General features: G+C 44.1%; 2 protein-coding genes across 2 annotated transcripts in view; both read left to right on the top strand.

Annotated features, from left to right (window-relative positions):
* The window catches only part of NDUFS4 (NADH:ubiquinone oxidoreductase subunit S4), a 51,993-nt gene extending 49,624 nt beyond the window's left edge, over nt 1–2,369 (top strand). Inside the window, exon 5 of the mRNA XM_084881027.1 lies at nt 2,156–2,369. Within this exon, the coding sequence (XP_084737153.1) occupies nt 2,156–2,259 (104 nt within the window). The 3' untranslated portion in view covers nt 2,260–2,369. The remainder of the gene's footprint in view (nt 1–2,155) is intronic.
* The window catches only part of FST (follistatin), a 142,979-nt gene that overhangs the window by 92,555 nt on the left and 38,307 nt on the right, over nt 1–12,117 (top strand). The gene's annotated exons all lie outside the window — the stretch shown is intronic.

Here is a 12,117-nt window from a genome sequence, read left to right as displayed (position 1 = left end):
ACTGATGTCAGGTTTGGGGTTCCGCGGGCCTGGCCAGGCTCGCTAGAGGTGACATAGTCACATGTAGTGGAAGCACTGACGGATGTTGCTGTGTGTTTTTGTGTTCCTGAACCAAATACAGCGTGGGCTCTAAATGAAGATGATTGGAATTAGTTTCCCTCTTCTGTCTCCTGTCTCAGACCTGGGACTCACAGTTCACTGTGGTCTGGTTTGCTCAGAGGTGATGGTTGGCATTTGGGAAGAATACACCGCACGTAGCTGTCGTAGGGGGTGGGCTATGCCCTCGGCTGGGGGCCGGCATGCTTGGCACGTCCGGGAGCAGTCTGGGCGCAGGCCGCCTTGCGCTCCCGAGGGCCTGTGCCAGGAGCGCTCCGATGGGAGGGCTCACACTCCGGGCATCCGGAGCGCTGCCAGGGCTGAGGGTGCGCCTGTGTCTGGCTGCCGTCCCGGGTGCGGTGGCAGCGGCGCCCGGAGCTCCGCCCACCGGTGCGGCCGGGATGTGGCATGACCCGCTGCCCGCTGGGCCGAGGCCAGTGTGCGGGGCCCGGAGCAGCACGCAGGCGGGAGCCACGCTGAGGTCTGGAGGAGCCGCTTCCGAGCCTAGATGCTCCCTCTCCCACAGCCTCCTCAGAAAACCAAATCCAGTTATTTCTGTTAAACACCTTGTTTTAGGGGAGAAGAGAAATTCTCACAGAAATGTAAACATTTCACAAAGAAATTCCATTCTTAGATTTCTGCCTGTATTTCATGCACGCTGTATTGTTTTTTCTTTAAAAAAAAAAAAACAAAAAAAAAACTTTTTTTTTATTGATATAAGTAAGAGGAAGAGAGAGGGAGAGACATCAATGATGAATCATTGACTGGTTGCCTCTTGCACGCCCCCTACTGGGGATCAAGCCTGCAACTGGGTATGTGCCCTTGATTGGATTCAAACCCAAGGCCTTTCAATCCGCTGGCCTGTGCTCTATCCGCTGAGTCATGCCAGCCAGGATGTTCTGTCTTTTTAAGAGCAAATTTCAAATGGGAAGTAGGAGAGGTCAGTAGAGTCTGTGTAGCATCCCTTTTAGTACAAGCATGCCATCCTGGGCGGTGGCTCTTACGGTTGTTGGTCTTGTTGGCTGAGCCCACTGCTCGCTCAGAAGCCGGGATGTTCCCCAGTGGTGAGGGTGCAGCCTGGGAAGGGCTGTGCTGTGCAGCGTGCGGGACCAGCACACTTGTCCAGCCAGGCACGGGCGGTGCTCCCTCCGTCAGGTCCTGTCAGAGCTCAGGGGAGCAACGGGAGACGGTGACCTGCGTTTGTCTCAATGGGAGTTGTTCTTGGTCACCCTCATGCCCTGGGCAGCGTTGGGAACACAGTGTTTTCCCCGGAAAACGGCGGGAACGCCCTCCCGCCCATCCTCCACGGAGGCTGTGGAGTGGCCTGCGGAGAGGGCAGGTCTCCGTGTGTCTCCGCTTGTCCGGCACTCACCCCACCCCCAGGCCTGGAGTGGCATTTGTGTGTGCTGTTGTCACCAGCAGCAGCAGCTGTAGGCCGGCCATAGCTCCCGTCGCCCTAGGAGAACACCGCGCCAGTGGCTCTGTGAACCAGCCTGCCTCTCCCAGCAAGGACATGGCTCAGGCCCTCTGGCTCAGGAACAGAGCAGGCACAGAGCGGGGTCCGCCTTCTCATCAGTAAAAACAGTCCTTCTCCCTGGGGCTGGGCAGGCTGTTAGCCGTCTACCCTGTACAGGGACTGTCAAAGGGACTGTCGGGTAAGTTTTGCATATAATACCCGCCCCTAAATATGTCCGCACCCTCCCATCCTTCAGTTCCTCTGGCAGCGCCTTAAGGGGCAGGAACATGTGTGTTGGGAGGCAGACTGGGCCAGAGGGCACAGGTCCTCTCACACAGCATTGGAAGAAAAGAATCTCTAGCAGGGAGAAATTGAGTTCTGGGTTACACCTTTAATTTAGACATGGTAAGTCATCCTCAGACAATATTTTGAATCCTGTTGTCACAGGAACAAATTGCTAAGCAGGTATTTATATTTCAGATGTGTTGACATGTACTCCTGATGATAAATGACCTTGAATTTATGAGCATTAGCTTCTGCTCACTGTGTTCTTCAGGCATGCTGCTTAATTCTGTTCCTGTGAGTCTGTTTTTTGTTTTCTAGGATGGAGCTATGACGTTGAAGAGAGGAAGGTTCCGAAACCCAAGTCCAAGTCTTATGGCGCAAACTTTTCCTGGAACAAAAGAACAAGAGTGTCCACAAAGTAGATCGGCCTGGCTGTCCCTGCGTGGCCGAGAACGAAGGCAGCTGTGCAGTGTTCATAGTCCATGCACGGCGCACCTCTTGCTCTGCTAATAAAGTTTCCCTGTAAGCTACAGATGCAGTTTGTGGTGTTCATTTTTAATCTCAAATGGAACGAGTTGTAATTTTTTAATGTAAGAGATTGAGATGATTATCAGTACTTAAAGTCTGCTAAAAAGGAGTGCTTGAAATTAGCTGCAACATTGAGGTTTTGCACTTGCTTTTTATAGCCATTATCAAGTTAATGGTATTTAGGAACTACCAGCCATCATTGTTAAAGTGCTGTCTTAGAAAACCTTTATTTTATCGTGGGTAGAGAAATTCATGAATACATTACAATCTCATAAACCTAAATCCAAATGTTACTATTGGAGTTCTCTTTAACTAGAACTTTATATTCTCTAAGCTGCTTTGAACCTGAATCAATCTACAAGAGACACATAAGAAAGAAAAAGAAAGGAATCCAAACATGAAACTAAGTCATCAATATGCGAGAGAATAAGAACAAAGAAAAACTATAAAAACAATCAAAACAGTTTATAAAATGGAAATAACTACATATCAATAATTACTTTAAATATAAATGGACTAAATGCTTCAATAGAAAGGCAGGGTGGCTAAATGAATAAAACACCCATACACATGCTGCCTACAAGAAAGTCGCTTGAGATTGAAAGGCACACAGACTGAAAGTGAAGGTATGGAGAAGATATTCATGCAACTGTAAACTAAAACAAAGCTGTGGTAGCAATAGTTCTATCAGACAAAATAGACTTTAAGGCAGTGATTATCACAAGAGACCAAGAATGGCATTTCATAATAATAAAGGGGTCAATCCAACATGAAGATACAACTCTTGTAACATCTATGCACCCAGCATAAATGTATAAAGCAAATATTGATGGACATGAAGAGATCAACAGCAGTAGAGTCACAGTGAGGGACTTCAACTCCTCATTGACATCAATGGATACGTCACCCAGGCAGAAAATCAACAAGGAAACAGTAGCCTAAAGTAACATATTTAACCAAATAGACTTATTTTTCTCAAATACACATGGAACTCAAAGATAAGAGACAACTGACATCACGGAAACAAAAAGGATTATCAGGAAATACTATGAAAAAATAAATGCAAACAAATTGGACAACCTGGAAGAAATGGATCAATTCCTGGAAACATACAATCTTCCAAGGCTGACTCAGGAAGAAACAAAGTATGAACAGACCAATAATTACTAATGAAATTGAAACAGGATTCAGACACTTCCAACAAATAAAAGCCCTGAACCAGATGGATGGCTTCCCAGGTGAATTTTGCCAACATTCGAAGAGTAATTCCTACTAACCTTCTTTAAAAATGTCAGAATGGTGAAGAGAAGGGAAGGCCCCAACACTCATTATATGAGGCCAGCATTACCCTCATACCTAAACCAGACAAAGACACTACAAGAAAGAAATTATGGGACAACATCCTTGATGAACATGAATACACAAATCTTCGGCAACATATTAGCAAACCAGATCCAGCAAGACATTAACAAGATCATACACCATGATCAAGTGGGATTTTTTTCCTGGTATGGAGGGTTGGTATACTATCTGCAAGTCAATTAATGTGCTACACATAAGTAATGAAGAATAAAAATATCAATGGATATAGAAAATGCATTTGACAAAGTCCATCAGTTTGTTATTAACTCTCATCAAAGTATCAATAGAAATACGGGGAACATACCTCAACATAATAAAGATTGTATATGTCAGACCCACAGCTAACATACTCAACAGTTAAAAGCCGAAAGTTTTTTGTTTGTTTTTTTTTTTATAATCAGGAACAAAACTAGATGTCCTCTTTCATCACGCTTATTCAACATACTGTGGAAGTCTTAGGAACAGCAATCAGAGAAGAAAAACAATATTTGAATTGAAATGGAAGTAAAACTGTCATTATTTGCCAATGACATGATACAACATAGAACCCTAAAGGAAAACTATTAGAACTGATAAATGAATTTAGTAAAGTAGAAGGATGAAAAATTAATACTCAGAAATTGGTTGCATTTTATACTCTAATAAACTATCCAAAAGAGGAATTAAGACAATCCCATTTACATTTGCATCAAAAGGAATAAAATACCTAAGAATAAATTTAACCATTAGGTTAAAAGACATGTACTCAGAAAACTGTAAGATATTGAAGATACAAATAAATGGAAAGATATACCATGCTCATGGATAGGAAGAATTAACATCTTTAAATGTCCATACTAAAAGCAATCTAAAGATTCAATGCAATCCCTTTCAAAATGCCAATGGCATTTTTCACAGAAATGTAACAAGTAATCCTAAAATGTACATGGAACCACAAATACCCAAATCTTCAAAACCATCTTGGGAAAGAACAATGTTGTAGGTATATTGATATCAAAAAGGCTGTAGAGACCAAAACAGTATGGTACTGGCATAAATACAGACATGTAGATGAACAAAACAGAATAGAGAATCCAGAAATAAACTCTAACAAAAGAGACACGAATATACAATGGGATAAAGACAGTCTCTTTAATAATAGGTATAGTAATAATGTCGTTTTCTAATACTTTTTTAAATCGAATTTATTTAAACAATACAACAAAATTTAATCAACAATATAGTTGCCGTTGTTTTCTACTACTTGTGCCCAACGCTCAGGAAGCATTTTAATCCCTCTGTTGTAAAATTCTTGTGATTTTGATGCAAAAAATTCGGTCAATGCATTTTTGAGGCATTCTTCATTATTAAATTTTTTCCAAGAAGAAAGTTTTGCAAAGAACGAAACAAATGGTAATCGGAAGGGGCAATATCAGGAGAATATGCAGGTTGAGGGAGAACTTCCCATTCCAACTGGCGCAGTTTTTCAGCAGTGATTCTTGCAGTATGCGGTCGTGCGTTATCATGGTGAAGAATTACACCCTTCCGATTAATCAGCACGGGTTCTTTTTCTCTTAAAGCTTGGGCTAACCTTTCCAATTGGGCACTATACACTGCACTTGTAATGGTTTGGTTAGATGGTAAAAGTTCATAATGAAGAATTCCTTTAAAATTCCACCAAACACACAACATCACTTTTTTCGCATGCAAGTCAGGTTTTGGCGTGGGCTGCGGAGCCTCATTTTTGTCCAACCATTGAGGCCGCCTTTTCAAATTAACATACAGCACCCATTTTTCATCTCCGGTAACAATTGCCGGTAAAAAAACGGCAAACGGTTTTGACGAGAGAGGAGCGAACTGCAAATTGTGACTCTTTGATTACGGTTGTTGTCGGTCAACTCATGAGGAACCCATTTTCCAAACTTTTGGACTTTGCCAAGTGCACGCAATTGATTGGAAATTGTTTTTTGTGAACAATTTAAAGTTGTCGCAAGCTCTTGTTGGGTAATTTGAGGATTTTGCACCAAAGGAGCTTGAAGAGCTTCTTGATCAAAATTGGACACACGGCCTCGACCACTCTTGTCATTCTAACGAAAAATTTCCCTCGCGAAATTTCTCAAACCAACGCTGGCATTTTCTGGCGCTAACTGCATCTTGACCAAGAGCACTACAGATGTTTTTTGCAGCCTCACTTGCTTTTCTTCCTAATTGGAACTCGTAAAGCATGCAGTGCCGAATATGCTCTTCATCCGCCATCTTCTTAGCCCTAGTTTTGCAACAAAAACCAAACCAAACACAAACTTTTTCAAGCAAAACTTGTTAATTGCACTTCACACGTTCTGTAGATACCACGTGTTTGAAGGTTATGTCAATACAAGTCAACGCCAAGCAAGATTTTAAACGAATGTTTAAGAACGACATTAATTATTACTAGACTCGATAAATGGTATTGGGAAAGTGGACAGATACATGCAAACAAAATGTAACTATACCACTTTCATTGTGCAATATAAAAGATAAACTCAAAATGGATGGAAGATTTAAATGTAAGACTTGAAATCATAAACCCCCTGTAAGAAAAACAGGCAGTAAACTCTTCAACGTCGCTCCTAGTAATATTGTTTTGGATGTGTTTCCTTGGGCAAGGGAAACAAAAGAAAAATAAATGGGACTAAGTAAAACAAAACAGTTTTTGCACAGCAAAGGAAACCAACAAAACAAAGAAAGCCTTCTGAATGGTGGAAGATAGTTTTCCAGTGATACATTTGATAGGGGTAAATTTCTGATATATACAAGGAATTCATACAACATAACACACACACAAAAAAAATCTGAATAAAAGTGGGTGGAGGTCCTGAATGGACATTTCTCCACAGAGTACATGCAGATGGACAATTGGCACGAAGGGATGTTCAACATGGCTAATCACCAGGGAAATGTAAAAACCACAATGAGAAATCCTCTCGCACCTGTCAGAATGGCTATTATAAATCAGTAAACAGCAAGTGTTGGTGAGGCTGTGGGGAAAGACACCTCACCCTTGTGCACTGTTGGGATTAAGTGGTGCAGCCACTATGCGAAACAGGATGGCGGTTCCTCAAAAATGTATGACTCAGCAATTCCACTTGTTGGCATTTATCTGAAGAAATCCAAAACACTAATTTGAAACGATACATGCACCCTTATGTTCTATACAATGTTATTTATAACTAGGGGCCTAGTGCACGAATTTATGCACCTTGAAAGGAACTGTTGGCCAGGAGGTTGTGGTAGGCACAGGGGCGGGTCTCAGCCCATCCTCCTGCCCTGGCCCGGCCCCTCCCACCTCAGCCTCTACTTCCCCCATCCCCTGTCTGCCAGCAGCCCTGCTCCGCCACTAATCCCTGATGGAGCAATTGGGGCCCGAGCCAGCAGCAGGTGCGAGTGGGGCTGGTGCTGTCGGTGGGTGTGAGGGCTGGCTACTGCCCCGGTTGTCCCTCAGGAGCAGGGGGAGTTGGAGAAGCTCTTAGGGGCGCCAGACACTGGCAGCAGGTGCAAGCGAGGTCAGCACTGGCAACAGGCACTAGTACCAGACGGGACCTCGGCATGTGGAAGCAAAGCATTTTCAGTAACCACCACAGGCTCACCCCGACAGCAGCGGCTGGTGCCCTGCCTTGGTCTGGCACCCCCGCTCACCGGCAGGATCGCCCTTAACCACCTTTGTCTCACAGCCTGATTGTCCCTAACTGCCTTTCCCTACCAGCCTGATTGTCCCTAACTGACCTCTCCTGCTGGCCTAATTGTCCCTAACTGCCTTCCCCTGCCAGCCTGATCACCCCTAACTGCCTCTGCCTTGGCCCCCACCACCAGAAGGACATCAGAAGATGTCCGATCTAATTAGCATATTACCCTTTTATTAGTATAGATAGTCTAGAAGTCAGATTTTCCATTCCTGCAGGTATTTTCACCATGACTAAGACGTGGAACAAGGAAAGTGATGAAATGATGGAAAGAAATATTACTCAAAATTGACATTTGTAAAAACCAAAAAAATGATACTTCTCTAGTTTTCCATTGTGTAAAACAAAACACAACAAAATTCTTAACATACTTTATTTGATTAAGCATTCATTTTCTGGTGTGATTTGGTTTTCTGTTTATAAATCCATGCATGGGAAGATGAATTCATTCTTAGTTATATTGAATGCAAGATGCCAGTGAGCTACCCAGCCGAAAATTCACAGCAGACCATTGGAAATGGTCTGGAACCCAGCCTGTGGGCCAAGAACATTGGCGGTTGGGTAATAATTAAAGATATGGTAATGAATACAGTGGCAAGAAAATAAGAGATGTAAGTAAGGAACAGAGGAGGCCAATAAAGGATTCTTTAAACGAAAAGGTTATCTTTAAGCACAAAGATCACATTCTTTTTCCATTGCTAGGTCAAGGTTACTAGGATATCAGAAATGAAAATTAAATAAAGCTAGATGCGTAACACAGTAAACTTTTATAGATCCACCTATGTTGTCACGATGGCAAGATATCCTTTTTTATGGATGAATAATAATATATATGCCACATTTTCTTTAATTCATCCATTGATGGACACTTATTTCCATGTCTAGACTGTTGTAAATAATGATGCAATGAATATGGGGCTGTATATATCTTTCCGAATTAGTGTTTTCATTTCCTTCGGATAAATACCCAGGAGTGGAATTGCTTGATCTATTTTTTATTTTTCGAAGGACCCCCACACTTTTCCATAGTGATACACCAATTTACATTCCCTCCAACACTGCTCAAGGATTCCCTTTAATAATATGTCACTTTGATTGAAGTACATAAAGAAAATCTAGCCCTGTACAGATAAGTAGTTGGAAAAGGAAAACATATTTCTAATAGCATTTTCAAATAATTGTGATTGGTCATATGATATTTTCTTAAAGGTTAGTTGCAATGTGAGGTTAGAAACCCTATCAATGAACTTTTCTGTTGCATTAAAATCCATTGATTTATCTTGTACTTTGATTTTTTTATGCATGCATGAGTTTGTAACACCATACATTGGCCATTTCTATATAGGTTCACAGAATTATGCCAATTTTCCAAATTTTAACAGGCTACATTATGTAATATCCCCCCAAATTACATTTATCAATAGCAGTACCAATCAAATTAAAAACATCTTTTAAGAATTGGGAAACTAATAAGCCTATATAGCATGAGGACAAGTTTTCCAAAATTCACATTTTCACTTGAAAGCTCAGAGTGTGTCTTTGGATAAAATATTCTAGTGGTATCCTTCCTTTAAGGGTAAGCTCACTTCATTCACTTTTAAGAAAGGGTTTGCCAAATATCCCAGTCTAAGTAGTTTATCTGCCAATTTTTCTTCCAAGTGAAAATTGTTTCTCTGAGGGGAAAGAAAACTGGCTAGTTCAGCAAACAACTCACAGCTGGCACTTCCCTGGAGGCACTTCCCTGGAGGCAGCCCTCCCAAATGTGTTTCCGATTTCATCCCACACCATATCAAAGGCCGTACTCGGAGCTAGTGTTCCAATAAAGCCATCGACGGCATCTCTGAGCAAATCGATTGGCTAGTTTTTTTTACTGTGCATGGAAATGGCAGTACCTGCTGGCATGTTTGTTGCTACTGCTTTCACTGATGTTCAGACACCAGTGATTTTTCTCTCCATTAAAAAAATAATTCACTTTATTTTATTTACAAATGGTACAAAACGTTTTTCTTAGGTTTAAGAAAATTGCCAATTGTGATAACTATTTGAATGCGCTTCACAATGTGGGAAATCTATTTTAACACTTTGTCAAACAGCAATTTCCTACCACTTTTGAACCATCATGCAAATAACACAGTGAAAAGGCAAATAACATTTTACTTTTGCTATGAAAAGAGGCTTTTTTAAATAAATCTTTATTCACATTATTACAAATGTTCCTCTTCCCCCCCCCCTCAATTGCTCCCCTCCACCAGGTTCCCACCCCACCCTCTGCTCTTTCCCCACCCCCCATTGTCCTCATCCATAGGTGCAGTTTTTGTTCAGTCTCTTCCCACACCCCCCACTCCCCTTTTTCCCGAGAATCGTCAGTCCACTCCCCTTCCATATGAAAAGGGTTTTGATCTTATCGATTTCTTGAAAGGGTCTCAGGTAGCACCCCGGGTCCATGGGCCACTTGTTTTAAGGACTGCTAGTTACAATGACGCTTTGCTCTGCATCTGTCTGCATGGGAAGAAGCAGAGTAAAATAGAATGAGTGTGGTTCTACCCAGTTTGGCTCAGTGAATAGGGTGTCAGCCTGTGGATTGAAGGGTCCTGGGTTCGATTCTTCCCAAGGGCATGGACCTTGGTTGCAGGTTCCTTGGCTCTGGTCCAGGTGCATGCAGGAAGCAACCAATCGATGTCTCTCTCTCACATCTATGTTTCTCTTTGTCTCTCCCTCTCCCCTCCATTCTCTCTAAAAAAAAAAAAAAAAAAAATCAATGGAAAAATACCCTCGGGTGAGGATTAACACACATAAAAAATTAAAACTAGGACAAGTATGAAATGTAGGGGTACAGATAAATTCTAAGTAACGGAATTAAAGCACGTCCCTGAAGAACATTGTAGGGTTTTTTCCATGTGATTTATTGTAATTAGGAAAACGTTCAATTATACAAGTAGACCACGACTGTGAATCCCTGTGAGCTCTGTTTAGGTTAAACTGGAATTACTCTGACATTCTGGCTAGCGCCGTTTAAAGCTGGCTGCAGACAGCATGCCATGCTACCATTGTGCTCTGAAACCCAGCTCGTGCTCAGACCCCCAATGCCACCCTCCGTGTTGCTCTGCAGTTACTGTGTGTGCATGTTAATCTAAACAGAGCGAGGTTCTCCCGCGGACGTGGCCATTATGAATTAGTAAGGAGACCAGGTCAGCCCTCCAACCCTCTGTCTCCCATTCTGGATGTCTAATTGCTTCCAAATGCTGTTGTTTATCTGCTCACTCGGGGGGCCCCACGTGTCTATAAACAGAGTCTGTTCTGCGTTTTGGGAGATGCAGGTTCAGTGTTTTTGGCGAGACTGCGTTGTGGCCATAATGACTCCACAAACCCGGGCAAAGCTCATCTTCCTGGAAGGCCTGCGTGCAGCGCTGACCGCAGAACGGGTCACACAGATGTGCGTGTCCCTGTAGGAAGGACCCAGGAGCAGGTCACCCGTTAGAACCGGGAGGTTCCTGCACCACAGAGATCCGAGCTAACTGGTCTACCCACAGGCCCGCCGCCGTGGGGAGGAGTTTCACCAGCTGGTTTGCTTCGCTGTGCCCATTAAACAAGCAAACACAGCCGAAACCGGTGTGGCTCAGCGGATAGAGCGTCGGCCTGCAGACCGAAGGGTTCTAGGTTCGATTCCGGTCAAGGGCATGTACCCTGGTTCCGGGCACATCCACAGTGGGGGGCTGTGTAGGAGGCAGCAGATTGATGTTTCTCTCTCATCGATGTTTCTAACTCTCTCTCCCTCTCCCTTCCTCCCTGTAAAAAAATCAATAAAATATATATTAAAAAACACACACACACACACACACACACAAAAAAAAAAAGTGCCAAGCAAACACAAATACTGATTTTCAAAATGAGAGTCACTGGCTTCTGTCATCATTGCCCTGCCCCTGTCCTCCGGCAGCGGTAAAGTGCTGACTGCCTTCTTCACTGGGAAGTGCCTTTCCAGTGCCTCCGAGTGGCAGGGGAGCTGAGAAAGGTAAAGTTTATCATTTATTCAGAGAGTTCTAGAAGCACCGAGTGAAAATCCTTCCCTCTGCTGAGACTTGGGTTCGTGGCGGGTGGGTGTTCAGCAGGCCTAACGAATGGCCTCCGTGAGGATAAACAAAACCAGAACCAGGACAGACGCACAGCAGAGGGGCTGGCGGCCTGGGGCCCTCCGGCAGCATCGGGACCACCACGGGCCCCGCGTGTTCTCTGCGGCTCAGCCCGCCGCGCGGACCCACCGAGACCCGCAGGCGGCACCACTGTGAGCCCCGGGCGGGTCCGTGAGGAACCCTAAGAAGTCAGTCACCGAAGGGGGTTCCGGATGGCGGACCGAAGCCACAGGGACGTACGTGGTTCTGCTTCCGGAGTCTGTCTGGCCGTGGGAGGAGGGTCAGCTTTGGGGTCATTAGGAAAAGGGACAGAAAGCTTGTGCCTGCTCAGGACACCGTCACCACAAACACACCTTCTGACGGTGTTGGACGGGCCTGTGCGGTGCGTCTGTGCGGGTGAATGTCTGGGTTGGACTCGAGAGCGCGTTTTGTACGGAAAAAGGAAGGTGGTCACACTGACACCAGCTCGGAAAGAACCGCCGTCCGGGGACCGGAAAGGAGCCGGCGTGGGCGCACGCTCCCTCGGGCTTGTCGCTCCCGGGCTCCGTCCGGTCTGGAGCGG

Source organism: Pipistrellus hanaki (assembly GCF_964339955.1).
Source record: "Pipistrellus hanaki genome assembly, chromosome: 4".
In the NCBI taxonomy this organism is placed as follows: Eukaryota; Metazoa; Chordata; class Mammalia; order Chiroptera; family Vespertilionidae; genus Pipistrellus; species Pipistrellus hanaki.
Note: the sequence above shows the minus strand (reverse complement) of the source record. Positions and strands in the feature narration are given on the sequence as shown.